This window comes from Mus pahari, chromosome 8, assembly GCF_900095145.1.
Source record: "Mus pahari chromosome 8, PAHARI_EIJ_v1.1, whole genome shotgun sequence".
Taxonomy (NCBI): Eukaryota; Metazoa; Chordata; class Mammalia; order Rodentia; family Muridae; genus Mus; species Mus pahari.
Genome location: NC_034597.1, coordinates 56,809,650 through 56,833,728, shown reverse-complemented (window position 1 = coordinate 56,833,728; position 24,079 = coordinate 56,809,650). Strand labels below are relative to the sequence as shown.

Sequence of the window (24,079 nt, the reverse complement as noted above, 5' to 3'; positions counted from 1 at the left end):
AAACCTGTGAGCTGAGTTTTGAACTATTTGCCCTTGAATGTAAGCTGAGCATCTGACATTGAAGGGATAGCCTTCCAAAGCTCCCCCAATGTGTGTTCAAGGTCCTGTAGATGCAGAGGCTGAGGGGGACACAGGTAATGTTAGCAGCAGAGCCTCCCACTGAGGTGCCTATAGCCAAGTGCTGAAGGAGCCAAAGCTCTAAAGGAATGCCAACGGGATTAGACAGGAAAGCTCGTGGGACTGGGCAGCCCCGCCTTCAGTTCAAACTTCTCCATGCTCAGATCTGACAAAAGGAGGCCACTCTTGCAGGCCCCACAGCAGAACCTAAGGTGGGTGGGGCTGTGGTCCAATGCTCACCTCAAACACATGAGATCTTGAGTTCACAGAAGGAACCTATGACAAATGAGCTTTTATAGCACAATTAGCCTCAAACCAGTTTGGAGGTGGGGGCTGCTCTCTTTTATAGAAAACAAGTTCTAAGAATTCATATATCAATGTCCTTTCTCACAAAAATGATACTTTATTATAATTTTTTAAAATCCAGTCTAAGTATCATACACACACTCACTCTCACTCACTCACTCACTCACTCACTCACTCACTCAACTCTGGTGCTGACTTTCATACCCCTCAAATTGGCTCTCCTCAAATTGGCTAACGAGTTATGCCTCAGGGAATTTTCCAGTTCAGCTCATACTCAACTTGGAATACCAGGGATCAACGGTCTGGTTCTGTGCATACGTCAGGGATGACAGCTGGTACATCTGCTGAAGAAATCATTTCTGCTGGCTCAGCACCGCAGAGCTGTGGGCACTGTGTGGTGTGCTAGAATATGGATCTGCATGCCAGTCACAACCCTGCTGGCTTTTCTCTCTCTCCTCACTGTTCTGTTGAGTCTCTTCAGGGGCTCCCTTAAACACTAACAAAAAGGAATCTATCTATTGGATAGCAGGTGGCTCAGACCAGTACCAATGCTACATACATGAGTCACTAAGCTTACAACTGTGGGGTTACAATTCAACATAAATACTATTCCAAAGTAAGGAAACGGATGCCTTGGCTGGCTAGGGAAAATGCTTGATTCTTTCTAAAGCTTGCAATTCACGGTGGACTTTTGTTTCATGATACACTCCAGACAATCATGAGGCAATCTGTGTCGCTCTCACGACTAGCAGAGCACCCTTTCCTGCCTCCCTCCACACACAGAAATGGCTTCAGAGCCTAGGTGTCACATCCGCGGCTTGGATCACCTGTGATTTCAGGTGACGTGTTCCCAAGCTTAGTTAAGATCAACTATGGAACTACGATGGTGAGATGGGGCCCTCACCTCACAGCAGTGAGAACAGAACCCTTAGAACAATCTAAGAGCTGGGCCAGCTACTCTGACGCCAGCAGGAGAGAACTTGCCAAATACTGAAATGCAAGTTAAGTAAGCATTGCTGCTGCCTTCAAACCCATGTCCCTTTCTTCTAGTCAGGAAACCGTCGTCAGGAGGGCCCTGGCCTGAGTAAGCCAGTCTTCTTCACAGAAGTAGATATTTTAGAGATAGGAAACGCATTGTACGACATCTGTTCCCAGGACAGACCACAGCCACAAAAGCACTTTCCAGAGTCGGTCTGCTCCAATGTCTATCTCAAAGACAAAGGCAGCCAGCCTTCATAGGTACTGATGGGTGTTCTGCCAAAAATATTCTCCTTTTCCTAAACTTATAAGTTGTCTTCAAGTCCAACTATATTATACATCTGTTCTTTTCATCAGCAAAAAGATGATTTTTTTTTTTTAAACTCCAGAAACCAATGATGTCTACGTAGAATGAAGGTAGGATTTTGGTTGGTTGGTTTCTGTGATTCAGAACCTAGATGAAATCAAAAGCTCTGGAGTGGTCTGTGCATCCATGTCTTCCCAGGGTCCGTTGCTCAGCTCACATGAACTCATCGGAATCGTTACCATCCTGCAGGAGACAAAAGAGAGCGTGAAGGCCCTGAGCCTGCCAGACAGTCATAATCAGCATGCTAGCCCCCTGCCCTTCCTCAGTCCTAACCACAGGGTGCAGGGCTGCTGAAAGCTAGCAGGAGGATGACTGAGCTCACCACTGCCTGCTGCCATTAGCTCGTATAGGACTAAGGAGAGTAGACACAAACTCCAAGTCCCTCAAGTTACTTTAACTTCCAAGTTACAATGGGAAAGCCCAACTGGTAGACTGTGGGACAAAATTGTGACTCTGCTAAAGAATGATTTATGCTAGTCATTTAGCATAAATCCTGAACTTTTAAAATAGAGTGACTGAGAGAGGGCCATGGAACCTGTTCTCCTGGAGTGACTTCACTCTGAACACAGCTCATGTTATATCAGATCATCACACACACACACACACACACACACACACACACACACACACACACACAGAGAGAGAGAGAGAAATTTAGAAAAGGATTAATCCTCCACAAGTATACTATATGAACAGTATCTTGCTTCCTTATGCCAATAACCCTGTCATATGTAAAATATCTGTGCCCTAAATCTCAGTATTTTGAACATCCTGGTTTCCCTAGATTTGTGATTTCACATGATGAAAGCTGACTGTTTTCCTTCCTTTTTAATAGGCAAAGTCCTTAAGAAGCCAAACATGGGCGAGTAATAAAGCTAGCCAGCTTGGCCTCTTCCATACCACAGCACATGGGTAAAGGGCAATCTAAGTGCATGGCTGGCAAGCCCCAGCTGCCTTACAGCAGCACACATTGGCAGGATTCTTTCCTGGCACAGTGGCTGGCTTGAGCAGCACTGGCCACTGCCTGGTTCGATTTCTATCTGTCACTGTTTAACACCAGTACTACCAGAAGCAGGGACTGGACTTAGGGTTCTTTTTCTTTTAAGGACCCTTGTTGGAAATGGTAGGAAGACAGTAGGTGAGGGTAGAAAATGGTAGGAAGACAGTAGGAGAGGGTAGAAAATGGTAGTTTCTATAAAGGTTGTTTTTCTCTGGCTTCATTCAGTGCCTGCCTCTCTGCTGCTCCTCTTCCTCTATCTTCTTAAAAAAATGTTTATTTTAGGAGCTGGAAAGGTGGTTTAAAGCACTTATTATTCATGCAGAAGACTCAGGTTCGATTCTCAGAACCCATATGGTGGCTCATAACCATCCATAATCCCAGTTGAAGGGGATCCAACATCTTCTAGCCTCTAGGACACTGAATGTATGTGCTGCACTACCACACATGCACAACTCTCACACAAATAATAAATTAAATTAGATTAATTTAAAAGTATGTTTATTTTAGTATATGTGTACCATATGCATGCAAAGATCCTTGGGAAGTCAGAGGAGGAGACTGGATCCCCTGGAACTGGAGTCTCAAGAGATGTAAGCTGCCATGTGGGTGCCAGGAACAAAGCCCAGGGCTACTGGAAGAGCAGAAAGCTCTGCTTACTACAGAACCATGCCTCCAACCCATGTGCTGCTCTTTTATTAGCATAATGGGAAATGCTTTGTCCTGGTAGTAGGACTGCCTCAGAGTCCTAAACTTTAGGAGCAGCATTAGAAACATCCAATGTCAGCTTCTATAATGGCCAGTGAGGACAGACAACAGTAAGGCCACCCAGCTGGTAACAGGGACAGTGCACACTCCATACAGGGGCCACTCACTAGATGTGTAGGCAGGTGCTCTGGCACCAGAGGAATGTTTAACTGTGTGTCTGTGGTCTGAGACTGTCCTTGAACAACTATCACATTTCAGGTTCCCAGTCCCTTTACAAATCAGCTTATAGACAGGCCTCTTGTTGCCTGGTGCTAACTGATGAGCAAGAGGAATGCAACAGCAACCATCTCTGCCTCCAAGCACACATAAAAGAGGACTGAAAATTACAGATCAAAGAGGTTATGCTAAATGGAAAACTAAATATTCTGATGAACATCTAGCTCAGACAGAGACCAGTACTCTTCCTGATGAGCTTGTACAGTCCTATCTCACATAAGCATCAGCCTCTGGATGAAGATCCAGGGTTCACACTACAAATTAGGTTGTACAATATAAGATGGTAACAGAGCAGAAAATGTTCCAAGGAGACTGAAGCCTTTCCACTGGAGCACCTCGCGCAGGGCAGCAAGTAACAGAGCAGGAGGGAGGAGCGTTTGTCTCACACCGAACACTGTAGTCTTGGGACTCTTAATTACAGTATCTGTGCATACACATGCATGGCTGGTCCTTTGCATCTGTGGTGTCTATTTCTGCAGATCCGACCAAACCCAGAGAGCACTTAGGAATCCCACAAACACAGGCACTGGTCTTTTTCTTGTAAGCACTACAGTGTGACAACTATCTCTGCACCTGCACTTATACTGTATTTGGTGATAATAATCAGAATCACATGGGGAGATAAAACATGAGTTACATGAGAATATTTTTCTATTTCATGAGGGTTTTGAGCATCTACAGATTTCAGATTTTAGTATTCCTAGAGCCTTGGAACCAATGCCTCAAAAATTTCAAGGATGGTATGTGCAAAGGTATGTGTGTGTATGCATGTACACAGACACATATGAGTGTGTGTGCATATGCACATATGTGTTTCCAATTATAGAAAAACATGTAAAGCTCTTAAAGATCCACTGTGGAACAACAGGTACAAGGTTGAAACACAGGCCAGATTTCTGGTGGAAAACCACTTCTAAATAAAGTTTCAAAAAGTTTTCAGTCAGCACAGCAGAGACAGGAGCATTAGTTTTTACTGAATTTGACTTGGAATCTATCACAGGCCTCTGCTAAGGTTAAAATGTTCTGAGTTTCTGGAAAGCCAAGAATAATATGCAGAGGGCTAAACAAACTCAGGACTCCAAGTAAGGACCACTGACAATTACCTATGACACGACCAAGTCTAGGATGAAGGCACACCCTTGTTTATAGGATATGACAACCTCATGAGGTAATGTCTCTACACCGAGCAATAATCCCCCTAAAAAGGCTAAAAATATAGTCAGCTCAATCCAGGGACAGTTTAAATCTCCTGACTTCACATTCAGTCCTGATGAATTACACAGTGTTATTTTGGAAATTTTCAGAAATAATTTACACAGCCACTATCTTGATTCATAAAGGAGCCTCAAAAATTTAGCTCTTTACAGATGTGGTAGTAAAGATGTGTTCCTGCCGGTTCCTGGACGGGCACTGGACATGAGCAACGTCTAAAATCCTACTGACTCCAATCCTACACTTAGCTTGGAATTTGAGTAGATAACCTTAGGTGGGAAACGGAGCCACTTAGCAGAGCTTTCTGTAGTAATGTAGAAATGGTTCTTTATCTCTGCTGAAACAGTAGCCACCAGGCCACACAAAGCTGATATGGCTGAAGAACTCGGGCTTCAACCTTAATTTTCATTTAGACAGCATTTGCAATTCATGTCTAGCATATCTGACGATACAATCTAAAGCATACATTCCAAAAGCTGTATTATGAAAGAGCCTGAGCCAAATGTGGTGGTGCCTGCTTGTAACCCTACCACTTGGGAAATAGGGGCAGTGAGACTGTGAGTCTGAGACCAGGCTGGGTAAGGGGAGGTTCATAGCAGCCCAAGCAACAAAGGGAAAACCTGTCTCAAAAACAAAACAAAACCCTGAAGCATGTCAACACTTATTCCAACTCTAACAAGTATGAAAAGAATCAGTGCTGGTATTTAGGCACATGGTCTCGTATTTGGCACATTTATTTGGTACATTTATTTTTAATTGAAAGGGGAAATTCTGACTCTGTTTAACTATATTATGAAGTCTACAGCACCATTAGTAGAGGATTTTAATCAATGGAAATTTATTAATTTCCTTTTTTTTTTTTTCAAAGCCTGGAAATGGAATAGGAACTAAGAAAGGAGAAAAAGACTGGACTACAGTGCTGTGCCACAGTCTGGGTCTGGAAATGTCCCCAAAGGCCACATGCTGAAGGCCTGTTCTCTAGTCCGTGCTCTGCGAGGCAGAACATTTAAAAGTGGTATCCAGTGTGAAGAATCAGGTCCCAGAGGAGGCATGGCCTTCCCAGGTGCTGGGCCTCCTGCCTTCCCCCTCACCTCTCTGCTCCCAGCTGCTGTAAGATGAGCAGCTTGCCTTCTCCCGTGTCCCCATCATGATGTTGCCTTAATACTGGACCCAAAGCAGCAGGGCAACTGACCGTAGCCCCAAATCTCTAAAAATCCCAAGTCAAAATATAGTTCCTTTCTTCCTAAATTGATCATCTCAGGCACTGTGCTGGATAAGGGAAAGCTGACGGGGACACCATGTAATACTGCAGGCCTGCCCCTCACTGCAGGCGAGGTGTCGGACCCTTTCTTTAAAGTGACACATATAAAAGCAAACACAAGACCACAGGGCAGGATGGTAATGCCTGCCAGACAGACAGACAGACAGACAGACAGACAGACAGACAGACAGACACACACACACACACACACACACACCTGCTCAGCCTCCTCCTCCATACTAGCTGCCAATCATGGTAAGCAATCTGCAACACTACAACAGTCAATAACTAAACTACTGACGACTCTGTGAAATATTTCAAGGCACAACAGTAGAGCAAGAAATGTGAACATACTTGATTTGAGGACATATTCTCAACTTTCATTAGTGAGGAGTAGCTCCTAGAAGAAAAGAAAACAGTCAAATTAAGGTAATTTCTCCATAAGCATTTTGTGGGTGGCTAGCACCCTAAAACCCAAATGAGGTTACTATGTCAACAAGCTCTCACAGAGAGTCACCACATTGGTGGAAGGCTCAGTGGGCTAACTGTTCCCACTCTGAAGACAGCAGCACACAAGCCCGCCCTTCTGAAGGCCACATTTCCTCTGTACTCCCTATTAACCCAAATCGCCCCAACACCTTTTGCGATTCCTAAGATAGTTCCAGACTTCTGGTCTATATCCGACTCAAAATCTATTCCCTACAGAAACAAACACATTTAGTTCTCTTGTTACCTAGAAGAGCATCACTGTCCATTCCATTTCAAATCCAGGAGCCATTCTCAGCTTTGCTCCTCAACCCAAACTACATCAAACCACGACTTTACCAGTGAATATCCCTCTCACTAAGTCCAAGCTTCATCCGTGGTCTGTACCACTGCCGATCACTTATCTTCTGGCTCCCCTGCCTCTGAGTTCCTCTATAATCCACAAGGCAAAGAGCTCTTACTAAAAAACACAAGCCACCAGCTGAGTTCATGCCTGTCATCTGGGCCCATGCCACCTAGGAGGCTGTGGCAGGAGACTGCCACAAGTGTGGGGTCAGCCTAGGGCTCGCATGAACTCCCAGGGTTCAGAGAGATATGGTGTCTCAAAAAAACAAACTCACTGACTCAATCACTCAAAGCCTCATCAATTTTGTTTGAAACTTAAAAAAGAAACTGTCTTGTGTATATGTGGGTAAGTGCAGCATGCCCGTGGGGGTCAGAGGACAGCTCTACTTCCAACACGAATCACGGCATCTCTATATTACTCAACTCATTCTGAATATTGTATAAAATGAATTAGCTGGGGGCAGGAGAGCTTTGTAATGTGTTAAGAGTCAGACACACTTAGCTATAACTCCCAGCAAGATGCTCAGGTGCTGTTCAGACTCACTTTCCTTTTACAAATTCAGGCAACAGGAATATGTCACTGCTGAATGAGGACATGCAAAAAGCACTTTCAAGAACAGTGTCAGTCAGATGGCAAATGTTAAAAGTGTCAGCCATTCCTCCTTAGCAAGCTGTAAATAAAGTGATACCATGTTTCTAATAAAAAACATCCATGTTTCTAAACAAAGTAGTTAAAGATGTGAAGGAAACAGAACGGCATATTTTCTTCAATTTTCCCCTACTCCAAACTAAAACCAAGAATTAGCTGCTGTGGTGGTTTAAATAAAAATGATGCCACCCACACCCCCTACCTGTAGAGAGTGGCACTATTTGGAGGTGTGACCTCACTGGAGGAAGTGTGTCACTGGGAGTGGAGCTTTGAGGTTTTAAATGGTCAAGCTGGGCCCAATGTCACTCTCTCTGCTGCCTTGGGTTCAAGATGCAGAATTCTCAGCTATTCCTCCAGTGCATGCCTGCCTGTGTGCCACCATGCTTCCTGCCATGATGAGAATGGACTAAACCTCTCAAACAATAAGCAAGCTCCAAGTAAATGCTTTTCTTTGTAAGAGTTGCTGTGGTCATGGTGTCTCTTCACAGCAATAAAAACCCCAACTAAGACAGCCGCAAATGTTGCTTGCCAGAACTCACAAATGTTAACGGAGTGAGCCATTTTAACAACTCTTGGCAGGCTCCCACTTGCAGGCAATATCAGGTAACCTAGTCTACGTATCTGCCTGCTTCAGGCAGCAGACCAGTGCAAGACAGCATCCCCTGAGCTCGTCATCTGAATGCTCAACTTTAAAAGAAGCCAGACTTCCTGATCAGCAGAACCTGGACAGGAAGGAACACAAGCAGGCACCTCACTCCTGACCATACACAATCGCAGCAGCTATGCCCCCGCCCAGCAAGCTTCCTAAGAGCCCAGGGTATTCAGCGAAAGCTGGGTCAGAGCAAGGGCAGATAGGTGGCCTTTTTTTTTGTTGTTTTTTTTTAAGATTTATTTATTTATTATATGTAAGTACACTCTAGCTGTCTTCAGACACTCCAGAAGAGGGAGTCAGATCTTGTTAAGGATGGTTATGAGCCACCATGTGGTTGCTGGGATTTGAACTCCAGACCTTTGGAAGAGCAGTCGGGTGCTCTTACCCACTGAGCCATCTCACCAGCCCAGATAGGTGGCTTTTAATTTGATGCCACCCCGCACTTGTGTCCTTTCTGCTGCACATATCACAAATGGCATCCATGGAAACCTAGGAGTTCCATGACTGCAAGTCACAAGGACAAGTATGTGAGAGTATTTGCCCTGTGCATGAGCCCCTACTTCATTCCTTAGCACTACATAAAGAAAGGAAGAGAAAGAATGAAAAGAAAAACAAGAGGTAGCTGGCACGAGCCAGTAATCCCAGCACTCAGGAGGCAGATGCTTTACCACTCAAACACAAACAGGGCTACTGGGCCTGTTCAAGTGCAGCAATACATATTCAGCACGGCAGCGGGATGATGCTTCCAAAGCTCTCCCCTCCCCCAGGACGTTCTCATCCAAATCTCTAGAAGCAACAGACACGTTGTCTTCTGTGGACACACATTTTGCACGTGTGACAGTTTTTTTTTTTTTTTGTTTTGTTTTTTTGGGGGGGGGGTTGGTTTTTTGAGACAGGGTTTCTCTGTACAGCCCTGGCTGTCCTGAACTCACTTCGTAGACCAGGCTGGCCTCGAACTCAGAAATCCGCCTGCCTCTGCCTCCCGAGTGCTGGGATTAAAGGTGTGCCACCACACCCGGCCGACAGTTCTTTATGACAGGGAGGTGACTGAGGGTGGTGCAAGCTTGTCTGATCTAGTCACGTGGCTCTTTAAAAGCAGAGAAGGCAGGAGACCAGGCAACAAGCCACAGAATGTGGGCAGTCTCTAGAAACCAGAGTTGCCTCTAGAGCCTCCAGAAAAGAACTACCCTGCTGACTTCTCTTTTGTTTTGATTAATCAGGACTTCTTGCAGGTCTGTAGGTTGCTTTGAGTTAAATTTGGGGCCATCTGTTCTAGAAGCAACAGAAAACTGATACAGTCAGCATTCTCATGGCCACCGTCACTAAGATGTCAGGAACCAGACTATAATTTACCTGCTGATTACAACTGTAGGCTACTGAAGCAGGTCTCGTCACATTAACACATTCAACTTCTGAAAGGCAGAAAAAGCATGTGGAAGCAGCTCTGAGTGCCCGGCTGCACATAGTGGTTACAGCAGCCCAGCTGTTCAGACTACACAGTCCTACACCTCTTCCTTCCCCAAGAACAAGCTGGCATCTGAGGACAGCCTGTGGTGGCTTACGGTGAGGTAAAACCTTTCATTTTGCTCACTCACACTCAACGCCTCTGTAACACGGGGAGTCACCACAGCAACACAACCCCCTTTAACAACCCAGTCAACACCCCAGCTTGTGTGTGGCCTCCAGCCACTGGGGCACTATCCTCAGAACCTATGGGGAGCACCTGGGTGACCAGCGAGGCCTCAGCCCCAGCGTACCTAAGTTCGTCCATTTCCCTTTTCTTCTTCATTTCTTCTTTCTCTTTCCTTTTCATCTCCTGAATCTGGGCTTTCTTCTCATTCCTCTCTTCACGGTCTCTGCCTTCCTTCTCTGCTGCTAGGTCTGGAAACTTCTCCAGCTTGGTCTTTTCTAATCGGTTCAAGATTTCATTCACTTTCTTCTCCACCGTCACAATTTTTACCTTTGAGAGAGGTAAGGGGAAAGTACTTAGCCTTAATTATTTTTCTCTCACCTAAGAGGGCAAGGCTTTGGCTTTCCAGGGTTTTAGCCACCCAGTTTAACACCCATAGGAAGCACAGGACACTCAGCTTGGGGTCAGGTTCCTCCTCCAGCGGTGTATGAACACTTACATCCTTCTGCCGGTGAAAGCCTATCTGCCCCACATCCATGTCAGCTGTTTTCTTCAGGTTAGACCATGGCGTATAAACTACATTAACGTTGTTCATCTTGCAGCCTGCCAAGAGAGACTGTCTTCAGCAGGCAGGAAACACGAGTGGTGTAGCCCTCACCCACAGTAAAACATCATCCACCCCAGACGAGGCTTAAGGAGAGCTCACTTCCAATGTCCCAAAGCACGAAAGGCCAGTGGGAAATTGAACATTGTGCCAAAGTATTAGAGTAGAAAAAGCAAGGGTCCTGGCTTCTGATGCTGAGGAAACTAACATGTTTAGGAAGGCTTGTTTGGTTATCTGTGGAGCCTTTCCCTTAAATAAAACCTATGAGTCTGAACCGAAATGAGCCAATTTAGCAGAAACCAGCAAACTCAATCCCTACCCTCTTAGTACTACTGAGCAGAGAGAGCTTGGTAACTACAGAGCTGCCAGTGCCGTGTCCTCTGCAAGCTCACAGTTCTCTTCAGGCCCCAGCCCTGTCCTCTGGCACTGAGTAAGAGTGGGACCTGAGGCCTAGCTCCTTTTCTGCTGTGTGACAGGTCACTGCAGAAGGCCGAGGAAGGAAGGGAATAATCCCCTGTCACGATTCTTCCCCTCTGTTTTCTCTAGAGCCCATAAACTCTAAGGACATTAAGAAGAAACCAAGCCAAGAATAAAGAGTCTACAGCTCTTTAAACCAAGGCTCTTCTGCAAGCCAGGGGCATGGGAAAGAACAAGGCTGGGTGGAAGAGGCTGGAACACAGAATAAACAGTTTGCTTATTTCAATTTTTACTTCAGTAACTGAAGATCTGAGATTTTACTCTACTCATAAAGCGTCCTCCCTCAGAACAACCTGCTGACTATGGAGCTGGAAACTGGTGGCTCCTAAAGGTAAACTTTTTAAGCTTCTTAGTCTATGCACCGGGTTTGTAATTAGGGCTGCCTGGGTTGAGACTGAAGACACCAGTCTACACGAAGGAAGACTGCCAAGCTCTCCTTGTGTAATCATTAACTCCAGTGCCTGTTATCAGCTGTTTGCTCTGGAGCCTCTTCCAACTTCATTGAGAACCAGTTCTCTCTTTCTATCCAGGTCTACATCCTATCCCCAGAAACTTATTAGCTCAATCATTTAAACCCACACCTCTCTCAACCCTCTTTATAACCCCTACCCCCATCCTCATAACCATCCTTCTAGACCTTTGGATTAGATTTAATCTTATCTAGAATTACACAGGCACCAAGCCCAGTATTTTTAACTACTGCCTAAAACACATAAGGTGATTGTTTCCAATTCACACTGGACACTGGACTCACTCTAAGAGCTCCTGAAAGATAAGGACACTCCCAGACCACCCAGGCCACTGGGGAAGGAGGACAACAGAGTCAAATGACTCAAGACCTTCACAAATTAAAGGAAGGGAGAGAAGGAGAAAAGAAAAGGTGCGATTTAAAGACTCTGGCTCTAAACCCGATATAGTTAAACATACCTATACACCCAGGACCCAGGAAGCTGAAACAGGAGAATTGTGAGTTGCCAGCCTGGGCCACACAGTGAGTTCCATGCTAGCCCGGGCTACATATCAAGATTCCAGTTCAAAATATCCAAGCAAAGAGCTGGGGAGATGGCTCAGCAGTTAATAACACTGGATGCTCTTCTAGAGGATCTGGGTTCAATTTCCTAACAACCACCCTGTGGCTCACAACTGTCTGTAACCCCAGTTCCAGGGAATCTGATAACTTCTTCTGGGTTCTAAGGGCACCAGACATACACATAGCACAGAGACATACATACAAACAAAACACATACACATATAGTTATATTTAAAACAAAAAAACAACAAAACACTGAACCAAACCCCTCTAGTTTTACAGTCTGTTGACAATTGATGGCAGCAGACACATCTCCTTAGCTATCAACACTGCCATGTTGCCAAAAGGCTTAGGCAGAGCTGGATGACTTCCTACTCAAGGACAGGGAAAGTCAAGAGTCAAGACAGAAAGGGCGGTAAAAGTGAGAGGCGTGGGATATGAGCATCTAGTTCCCTGACAAGCCCCCTCAGACATGTCTTCTGCCCTCCCCAGACTCATGCTTGCTAACATGGACTATGATCCAAGCACAGAGAAAGTGAATGCTAGGCAAACTGACCTTGAATGCTATTGGCCTTCACAAGGTGGGCACAGTCCATCAGAACCTCCTTTGGAATGTCTTCTATCTTCTCTCCCTGTAACACAAAATAAACCAAATAATCCTCTTGGTTACTGATGGCCACTGGAGCACTCGCAAGGCATGTGCTGCCTTACCTGCTGGACACGGGGCTTACAGACAAGCAGGGGCTCTCCAGGTGGACTGCAGAGCACTGAAAGATGAGGTACATTTACCATGCCCACCACAGAATGCTACCTGAACTAGGAGAAGGCATTAGCAGAAAACTATACTCAACACATTTTAAAAACCACGTTGAAGATATTAACTGTTGTGTCTCAGAGGTTTCTGCCATCCTCATTCATTTTCAGGAGCTTGGGGGGAAACGGTGTCCATTCTGAGATCTAGACGCCTTCCTGGCTGAGGTCCCTGTAACCTTCCTTTGAAACAGATGCCCTGGAGCTCTGGATCCCAAACATCTCACCGGCCATCTACCTCCCAACCAAAATCAGGGTGAAGTTCTTGTGTTCTTCATCTGCTGTGCTGCTCCCATGGGAAGATAAAGCAGCCAGTGGAGGCTGCAGCAACAGCAATGGACGAACAAGCTCACACCAGTGAGACTAGCAACTCCAAAAGTGTAAAGGCCACAGGTTTGCTTTGAGTCACTTTACAGCAGTGGGCCAAAAAAGTTCCCAAAAGTCATGACTTTTCTATCCAAAATGGCCGTGTAACAGTGAACAGTGCTGAGAGTCTAGATCGTCACGCTTTGTGTTGGATTCAAACCATGATGAAGGCACACAGTGCCTGTCAGGTGCCACTCTGCAAAGCTTCAGCATATGCCAGGTCTTAACCCTCACAATGACTCAATAAGGGAAGAGTTGGTCCCTTCTACACAGGAGGAAGCAGGCAGTTATGTGCTGCAGAGTCGGATTCCAGGCTGTTCTACAAAGCAAGTTCGAGACCAGCACAGTGACAAAAATGAAAGAGGAAAAAGCCAAAGTCAGGTGTGGCGGCACATGCCCACCTACAGTCCCATCTACTCAGAGACTGAGGTAGAAAGGTCTTTTGAACCCAAGAGTTCAAGATCAGCATGGCCAACAGTGAGACTTCTTTTCAAAACAAGCATTTCTAAATAAGGGTTTATAATGCTGAAAAATTGCATACAATCTAAATTCTGACAAAGTAGCTTTCCTATTAATGTGCCACTATTATAAGTTCACTACAGGCAATCAAAATAACAAACAAAACAACATAATATTGAGTTTACAAACCACGACCCTAAAAAGTAACTTGATCAACCTGGGATACTATACACCAGATGTACAAACATAATAGAAAGGACAGCTTAAACTGAACTTTCAGTAACGTTTTGGATGGAAATCACAAGGCAGAAGATCAAAAAATCATTACACCACTGTCCTTGAGTTCTCAGCTGCTTAAAGCCTGAGCTGCATCTCACAACCTGGCAACTGCAGGTTTCTGAAACTCACAGTGGTCCCAAATTAATTCATAACCAAACCCTTCTGGCATCACTTCCCATGTTGCCCAGTGGCTTCATTGCAGCCTCCACTCTGAACACACAACAGGTGCAAGCCACCATACAACTTGAGGGCAAGGAATGCTGCCAGAGGCTGCAGCTCAGATTTAAAAAATCTCATATGTTATAAATTACCATCATGTATGCTTGTAATCCCAGCATTCAGAAAGGGGATCACAAGTTCAAGGCCAGCCTGCTATACTTAGCAGGGTCCTGACCAGGTCTCCACAGCAAAACTTTATTAAAAACTTTTTTGGACTGGGCACGATGGCACATGATTTTGAATTCAGCACTCAGGCAGTAGAGACAGACAGATCTCTTTGAGTTCAAGGCCGGCCTGGGCTACATGAGACTCTGTCTCAAAACAAAAACAAAATTAAAAAAATTAGTAACATTTTTATTCATGAAAATAATGAATAAGAGGTTGAGTGGGTTAGGCAGAGCACAGGGGGCTGAGAGTGATCTTACCAGAGCTGGATAAATATAAGCAACAGAACACAGCATCTGAACATACACAAGGGCCCATAGCAGATATAAACACAAGTCTTCGCTTTTGCATATAAGGGGGAAAGAAAAGAGTCCCATCCTGCATGAACCCCAAATAATGAAACTACCCCACTCCAAAACGTGGAACTACATTTTTCCCCTGCCTGAGTAGAAGCTGGACCCCAACCTGGTTTTTGGTAACCAAGTCTGGAAATGCAGTGCCACGGTGGAGAAAGGTGGCAGGCACAGCCCTGGCCAGGCAGTCCTGGCTCATGCCACTAGTGTAAGTCATGTTAACACATGTACTGTCTGACATGATGGAGGAGAGGCCACTCCCACCTGTGAGTCTATATAGTCATGAGAAAATCTAAGACACATAGAAGGTCACTAAGTGAACTGTCAAGGTCATAAAAATGGGACAGGAGGGACAAGTGAGTACACTATGATGCCTCACAATGGTTTCTGGAAGACGGAAGGGACATTAATGGGAAAACTGCTCAAATCAACTCCAGAACTTAGATGACGGTAGCAAGTGGATTTGGCCTGCTGGCTGAGATCTCCGCCATATAACGTGAGATGCTAGCAGCAGGGAAGCCATATGACCTTTGTAACTTTCTAAGCTTTTTAAAACCTTGTAAGTCCAAAGTACATTTATTTAAAACATAATACATACTATGTAGTTTAACTATTGAAAATACAGATATAAGCAAATTAGAAAGAGATGGTGGTGCTACGTTCCCGGGGCATATGAACTCTTCGTTCCTGCATTGCCACCACTGCTTTAGACTGTCCAAAGACACTCTGATAACGGGGAACAAGCACCCTCGTGAGCCAGGAGAACTGAATGAGCTGGAGAAGCAGCCACTAGAAATAGACGTCAGCATCAGATGAACTGAGGGGTAGTGCAAGCATAGGGGACAGGTTGGCTGGCTAAACAAGGGCTTCTACCTGGGAAATCATCCAGAATTTTCCATAACAATTTTCTGGATAGGAGGAAGACATTTACTAATCTTTATGACTTTGAACACATTTATTATTTAAGCAACTTAATCACACAAAAAGAATAAATGATGTTCATCTCTAAAGGAAAGGTCATGAATTCATGCTTACACTCAGTTACCTTTTGTAATCGTAGGTATACATGGGCCGAAGAGAGTTTGTCCACGTGAAACCTACAAAGAAGGAAACCACTTTTAGCAACAAGACAACCATGTCTTCAACCACTTGCACTGAAAGCGTCTCATTCCAAGACAGTACTCTCGGGGACTTATCACACGGGAGGCTCCATGGAGAGTATGAGACAGTCACCAGCTCCACAGGCTGCCCAGCAGCCTGGAGAGGCAAACTTGAGACAAACTTGAGAGCTGTGGAGCTGTGCATGGTACGAGCCAAGGCCAGTCAGATAATAACTATGAAACATCCTGGGTAGACGGCAGCTTCAAGCGACAAGAAGAGCTATCAGTGACCAGAGGCTTTGTGGAAGAGCTGCGATTTGGCTGGCCCGACCAAAGCACAGGCCAAGAAGGAAAACAGGGCGAGAACTTCAGATGAGCAAGGATGGAAGAAGTCATTGGAAGCCCACTGCTGGCGACCTGGGAGCTTTGCAGGACTGCGGTCTGGAGAAGAGGACAATATGGTTTCTGATACCCCAGGTTTCAAGTGATGGCAGAACAATCAAGGCCAAGTATCGAGTGCAGAATCAGAGAAGTTAGCTCACCAAACAGGCTACATCATTAAATGGACCAGATGAAGCAGACTAAGAATGCTTCCACCCTCACACCCTGCCACACACACACTGATGATGATAGCAACACGCACGCATCCCTGGGTGAACATAGCCTTTATGGTACTGGAACTGTCTGGAAATCATTTGCAATGCCCCATAGCACACCCCCACCCCCTTTTCCCTTGAAGTAGGGCCTCACTACAAAGCCCTGGTTCTTGCTGTGTAGACTGAACTAACTTTGAATTCACAGAGAACCTCCTGCCTCTGCCTCCTAATGCTTTAATTAAATTCTTAAATTCACTTTTCTTTAGAGTTTGTACTGACTAGTTTTATGTCAATTTGACACAAGCTATAGTCATCAGAAGTTCAATTGAGAAAATGCCTCCAAAAGATGGCACTGTAGGCAGCCTGTAGGGAATTTTCTTAACTAGTGATTGATGTGGGAGGGCCCAGCTCACTGTGGGTATGGCCACCTCTGGGCTGGTAGTCTTGGGTTCTATGAGAAAGCAGGCTGAGCAAGCCAGTAAGCGCACTCCTCCATGTCCTCTGCATCAGCTCCCGCCTCCAGGTTCCTGTCCTCACTGCTTTTGATGGTGAATGTTATATTGAACTGTAACTGAAAGAAACTCTTCCCCAAGCTGCTTTTGGTCATAGAGATTTATTGCAGCAATAATAACCGTAACTAAGATGGGGCTCTTATTGTACATCAATTTAATGCAATCTTTTAAAACTGATACGACATTTTTCATTCATATAATTAGCCAAATAAAGCTGATTCACTCTGCACAGAGATGGGCCTAGAATTTAAACATCAACAATGAACAAGGCTACGCACAACGGACAGACACTGCGACCCTGTTAACTTTAGTGGGTGCTGTTCCTAACAAGGTCTGGGGAAGCCTACGGAGACGGTGCAGAGTAGCAAAGGTCTATAGTTCCAGCAGGCAGGAGTACCATGAGTTCAGGGTCAGCCTGGACTACTTAGAGAAACCCTATCTCAAAACCAAACAAAAGCCTAAGGCAGGAAGCATCATTGTATCCCATTACAGACTTCCCAGGGCATTTTCTTGTTATCAACTTCTATTTTAGGTGTTAAAAGGATCACACACTCAGGACACAATATAACAAGTATGATTCAGTATGAAGGCTAAGATTATGCCCCCAAAGAAGCTATATACCTTGTTATTTGTCCTGGATATAAAACAATACTTGGACTTTGGGCAAATGATTTATGTTGCCTTATTCTTAATCATTACTGATAGCCAAAAATGGACATTACGTCTTATTTGAGTTGTGTTTTTCCAAGCTGTTCATTTACTCATTTGTATTCCCATGCAAAATTCATAGTAATTGTGACCCTTAGTTGGGCACTATTCTGTCCAGAAAAATTCATATCTTTTACAAATCTAGAAATTTTATACATTTCATACTCCTTTCAGGATATTAAAAAAGTAATATGCTATGACCTGACCTCAACTGAAAAGGTACACCTGCCATTCTGGCTCCTGCTTGTTTAGTGACAGCTCTTTATTAATAACAGCTCTTCCTACACAGCAAGAGCAGCTCTATTAGATTCTGTTTTCTTCCTCAAGGTCTCCTAAATGGAATGCTGCCAATAGAAATACCAAAATAATATACACTAATGAGTTCATACCTAAGTAATCAAAGCACACACAGGAGTAACATGGCCAGAGTGGTGGTGTGAATGAGAATGGCCCTCAGAGGCTCATATTTGAATGCTTAGCCACCAGGGAGCAGAACTCTTTGAAAGGATTAGGAGGTATGGTCTTGTTGGCTTAAGTGTGTTGCAGGAGAGTGAGCTTTGAGGCCCCGTCTCTCTCCCTCTGGCCGCTGCCTGCAGATCAGGCATAGCTCTCAGCTACTGCTCCAGTTCCATGTGTGCCATCATATGCTCTGCCATGGTGACAATGGAGTAAGCCTCTGGAACTGTAAGCAAGGTCCCAACTAGATGCTTTCTCTTATTAAGAGTTGCTGTGATCATGGTATCTTTTCACAGCTTGTATATGATATCTTCAGGCTTCCATATAGCAGTAGTTTTATGTCTACAAAGGGTAAAGAGACAGACAGAAGTGCAGGGTTTGAGATACCCACTTCTGGAACAATTCAGCACAAACTACTTCCTATAAAGTCTATCCAGTTTCACTAAAAACACTCACTCAGAGTTTAAAGTACGCCCACTCCAGCCTCATGTCCTTGTTATGTCCTTGGTATCCCTCTCTAATTCAGAGATTAAAGTTTTCAATAAAAGAGCAACAATTACCGGAGGGTGCAGAGGCCCAGAGAGTGGTTCAATTTCTTAAAGTGGGGTCCGTGAAACTACTTCTCATTAGGCACTCTAGGGGCAGCAAGGACACACCTTTTCTCTTTTCCTCACATAAAAACTAATTTGCTTCTAATCTCATTTAATCCTTAGAAAGTTCTTTGCTTAAAGGAACCTCAGATTTACCAGGATAGACTCAAGATGCTGAAACAGATAAATTCTCCAAACCAGCATCGGAGAATACCAGGTTAGAACTCTGTACTGCAGATAAGCTCAGAGTCGCTCTTGGCTCCTGCAAGATTGTCAGGATTGACAGCACAGGAACTGGAATGGGCCCTGAGATCTGGGGTTACTCCAACTTCCCTGAGTTCTCAAATAGCTTCTGAACATAAAAGTCAACTGTGCTGAGCTTTGGCCATTCATCCCTAGACTACTAAAGGTGTCACAAGGGAACTCTAGGTAGCTATCTTCCTGGTGAGTCTCAACCTTAAAAAAACAAAAAACTCAACCTGTACTTTACTAGTGTGGGTTTTAAATTAGAAATCTATCTAAGGGGGCTGGTGAGATGGCTCAGTGGGTAAGAGCATCCGACTGCTCTTCCGAAGGTCCAGAGTTCAAATCCCAGCAACCACATGGTGGCTCATAACCATCCGTAACAAGATCTGACTCCCTCTTCTGGAGTGTCTGAGGACGGCTACAGTGTACTTACGCATAATAAATAAATAAATAAAAAAGAAAAAAAGAAATCTATCTATAAATAAACTAGAAATATACCTATTTAAATTTTAAAAAAACGTTTAAAAGGTATGGTAAACTGACTTTCAAGGTGTATCTGAATATATAACCTTTCCTACTCGGCAGCTGTGTGTCCAATCTGTAGGCTAATATACAACACAGATAAACGTAGTAGCTGTAGTTCTAGCACTTGGAAGACTGAGGCAAGAAAGTGAGTTCCAGGAAAGCCTAGAATAGAGTTAAACTCTACCTTGAAAAGAGTAAAAGGGGACAAAGAGATAGCAGGTAACTACCTCACCAAGAAGTACAGACATTGGCATCAGAGAGGCTTTAGCTGGGGATGACAGGTATTCAAAGGGGAGACAAAGAAGCGCTCATGGCGAGGAAGCCTTCAGCATGTGTGTTTCTATGAAGGCAGCAATTGAGTCAAGCATAAACTTTTGTTATGTGCCAGCACCAACGACCTCTTGTTCACAAAGCAGGTAAATCATTGTCCTATGGAGGTTGTAGGACCTTCTGAAGGCAGGCCAGAAATTCCCAGCAGTACAATCTGCCTACCTGAACGAAGAGGCCCTACCTAAGCAGTGTCTAACTTGATGGTACACTTGAGTGCAGAAGCTAGGACACTGTGCCGGAACAGTTGTTTTTTTTAACCTTTCAAATTCCTCATGTTTCTGCCACCTACTAGTTCTCAGTGTGGACTTCGGAATGACAGGAGAACATGCCCATTGGAGCCATGAACTAGAGCCCTTCATACCCAAGTAGATAAAAGTCCAAGAGACTGTTTGGGGAGCCTTCACAGATACATGGGGCTTCCAAGCAGAATTGCATGTAAGTGGGAGCTTGAGTTACTTATAAGATAGTAGTAGCCTGTTCAATGCTCAAGGCCATCCACCTTACTGAAAATGGAACCAGCTCTTCTGAAAAGGGTCCTGGGGCTAAGAGGGGGGTGGAAGGGGGAGCAGGGAACAGTGAACTGAACAGGGAAGAATGGTGCCCTAAGGTGAGGAAAAATCAACGTCAAGATTTAGAAGCTGAGCAGGGCCTGTGAGAGCCTGGACTGGGCTGGTAATAACCAGTGCAGACCTGTTCTGTTCTTCATCTGAAAAGTGGGCACGGTAGCAACACTGCAGAGGTTGTTGTGAGATTAAATGTATTGACACTTGACCGTATTTGGCAGTTAAGTGCTTGAAACATGTACAATATTGCCATCATCCCCAAGTAAACAGGACCTGAGAACTTATCCAGGGAGCATGGTAGCCACTGAACTGGTAAGACTGGGTTCCAGGAGAGAGAATAAGCAGTGGAGAATGAACGTGGACAAGACTGTAGTAAGAAGCTGTGTTAGGAGCCCGCCCACACCCTTCTCTTTGGTCACAGGGTGAACACTGAAGGGCACAGCAGCTATTCACTTGGGAACTCCATGAACAAAAACAGCATGTAGGCAATGTGTTTAAATTATAGGCAGCAGGTAGATAGATCTCCAAGTCTGAAATCTAAATGAAACAGAATAAAAACTGCTACTTACCAAATATCTTCAGGCCAGCCATACTTTATTAGATCTTCATCTACAATAAGATACAAGAGGAGGGAAAAAGAAACTAAGAAAGCTGTTAAGTAGAAATATACCAGGATTTTTATGTTGGGAAGAGGTGGAAAAATACCACCACACCCCCCCCTCTCTCCCTCCCTCCCTCCCTCCCTCTTCCCTCTCCCTCTCTTCCTTGATGGAGATAACAATGGTGGGGACTTGCAAGCTTGAAAAAAAAGAATAACAGCTTTTACAGTCTGAAGATATACTTAAGATATTGACACTTAAAAAGATATACAGTATATACTTAAGGATATTACAAACAAAGTCTAAAAGGAAAGGAAAGATCACAAATGGAGATGACGCAGCAGCAGACAGATGTCAAAGAGTGAAAAGGAATTGCTCTGGGAAGTAGGGAACGGAACTCAAGTCTTGGGAGGGATGAAGATGAACAAACTTCCAGTGAGGCAGTAACGATTGTGTGTGTGTACTGTATTATCTGATATTTTAAATTGCATGTGGCAGGTAAGCCATTAAAGGTAAAGTCGATTAAAAACTGCGAGGAAAGCATGTGATTCCTATGTGACAGTTTTAAACGTACCTAAGAAAGGATAGCCTTCTAGCTAAGCTATCCTCAGCCCTTTGGAGAGGACACTGTTGGCACTAGCTGACACCGGGAGCTTTCTGCTACACATTAGAAATTTACTATGGGAAGTGGGAAGCTGAACAAATCACCAACACAAGTAGAAGAAAATACTAACAGTAAAACATTAAGTGAGGCCACCTGCTGGCTATGAAGAGAACAGACCTGCCCAGAGCGGCAAATACGCTAGTTAAAAATTCCATATGTTTTATCCAGTGTGGTGCTTTTGTGGAAACTGCCTGGCTACTGGAAATAAATGGGTGATACCATGAATATTTCCAAAAGGAGACTTTAAAATGCAGCTTTCTTCTGTAGAAGGCTAATTTGGAGGGGCTGACAACTCTATTCAGCTCTAAGTTTCCTGATGAGCAAATGTTCCATATGTACATACACAATGGCACATACACCAGAGGGCTCTAGACATCTAGACTCACAAATGGACTCTGCATCTAGGGGTGTGTCTCTAGGCATAAATTCTACCACAAATGTGAAGGCTTCGCAACTCAGTGCCTCAAACTATATTCACCATCCCTCCACAGCATGCGCTGGTGTGCAATGTAGGAACAACTGCATTTTGTCCACACCCCTCCCACAGCATGCGCTGGTGTGCAATGTAGGGACGACTGCATTTCGTCCACACCCCTCCCACAGCATGTGCTGGTGTGCAATGTAGGGACGACTGCATTTTGTCCACACCCCTCCCACAGCATGTGCTGGTGTGCAATGTAGGGACAACTGCATTTTGTCCACACCCCTCCCACAGCATGCGCTGGTGTGCAATGTAGGGACGACTGCATTTTGTCCACACCCCTCCCACAGCATGCGCTGGTGTGCAATGTAGGGACGACTGCATTTTGTCCACAGTTTAAAACAGGTTTTATATGTCAGAGAAGTTTTAGGTTCACAACAAAGTCAACATATGCTACGTTTTGTGTCTGGATGCCAGAATGCAGCAAAACCTCCACCTACATCTTCCTAACAGAGGCTAGAATGAGGCCTCCCTCCACACACGTAAGCCCTCCATAAAGAGGAGACAACTACAGAAGGAAAACAGAGAAGGCAGAAATGTCAGAACCACACCTAGTCCACCCATGTGAACCAGAACAGTGCAGGCCCTTAAGGATTATGTAAAGCTCCCACACGGCCCAGTTATATCGTGTAAACCCTGCATCCCTCAGGAAGCAGCCTGGCGATAAGTGCTTCCCAGTGGCTGTGGTCTCATGCTCTTTCACCTGTGATGTAGTAGAAAGAAAACCACATTTGGCAGCCTTGGCGTCTGCTTTCATATCCACTCTAAGTAACTATGGCTCTTACAGCAGTGGCTTGCTGTTCAATGTAGAACATGAGACAGCCTCCTTTTCTCTAGGACCAGTGTTATTATGGTCTACAAGAAGAAACTAAAATCTAAGTATTACTATGATATGGATGACTTACCATTAGGTCACACCTTAGTCAATGCCATACACCCATTACAATGAAAGACTGCTTCAAAGTTTGAGCTGCTTCATCTTGCTGTGGTCTGTTGTTTCTCACTTCATAACGGCACACTCTTGACCTCATCAGCTCTGCTTTATGGCACCCATGGTGAACTTGTTTATATCATTACTGTCAAGTATCTCCTATTGTAAAATGGTATGTGTGCCTCTTTTAATGCATATAAACTATCAAATTCTAACTGTTGTCAATGTCAAGGTGCACCAAACTAGATTCTGATAGTTTTAGAAAGAAATGGGAAAAGCAGACAAGGAATATGAAAAGATTACACACAGACAACAGTGTAACCAGCCAGCTCTCAGACCAACCCCAGGGAATGTTCCCAGAGAAGCAAGGTGGGGAGTGGTATCTGGGAGCATAAGAAGTTCCAGGGATTCTACCTACCAGCTAAGAGTGCTCCTATGGGATAGACACTGTGTGATGGTTTGTATATACTTGGCCCAGGGAGTGGCACTGTTGAGAGGCACAGCCTTGTTGAAGTAGGTATGTCACTGAGTGTGGGCTTTAATACTCTAGTCCTAGCTGCCAGGAATACTGCTAGTAGAAGCGAGTATTCCAACTAGCAGCCTTCAGATGAAGATGTAGAACTCTCAGCTCTGCCTACACCATGCCTGCCTAGATGCTGCCCTGCTCCCATCTTGATGATGATGCATGGAACCTCTGAATCTGCAAGCCAACCCAATTAAATGTTGTCCTTTATAAGACTTGCCTTGGTCATGGTGTCTGTTCTCAGCAGTAAAACCCTAAGACAGAAGTTGTTAACAGGGACTAGAGTATTGCTGTGATAGGCCTGACCACATTTTTGTCTGGAAGAATGTAAACTTGGGGACTTTAGATTTGGAAAGCAGTGGAATGCTTTAACTGGAGCTTAATGGGCCATCCTAGTAAGAATATGAAAGACTTTGTTGCTGAGACTGATTTGAACTGGCCCAAGAGGGTTCAGTGGAGAAGAATTTTAGTATGAGGCCTAGAGACTGTTTCTGTGGTATTTTGGTGAA

At 44.6% G+C, this 24,079-nt stretch overlaps 1 protein-coding gene across 1 annotated transcript in view; it reads right to left on the bottom strand.

Annotated features, from left to right (window-relative positions):
* Positions 1–358: 358 nt before the first annotated feature.
* The window catches only part of Ccdc25 (coiled-coil domain containing 25), a 30,022-nt gene continuing 6,301 nt past the window's right edge, over positions 359–24,079 (bottom strand). The window contains exons 3-9 of the mRNA XM_021203670.2: positions 20,942–20,981; positions 15,792–15,843; positions 12,652–12,727; positions 10,484–10,587; positions 10,112–10,314; positions 6,577–6,622; positions 359–1,951 (exon numbers count right to left, since the gene is read on the bottom strand). Coding sequence (XP_021059329.1) covers positions 1,922–1,951; positions 6,577–6,622; positions 10,112–10,314; positions 10,484–10,587; positions 12,652–12,727; positions 15,792–15,843; positions 20,942–20,981 — 551 coding nt within the window. The 3' untranslated portion in view covers positions 359–1,921. The remainder of the gene's footprint in view (positions 1,952–6,576; positions 6,623–10,111; positions 10,315–10,483; positions 10,588–12,651; positions 12,728–15,791; positions 15,844–20,941; positions 20,982–24,079) is intronic.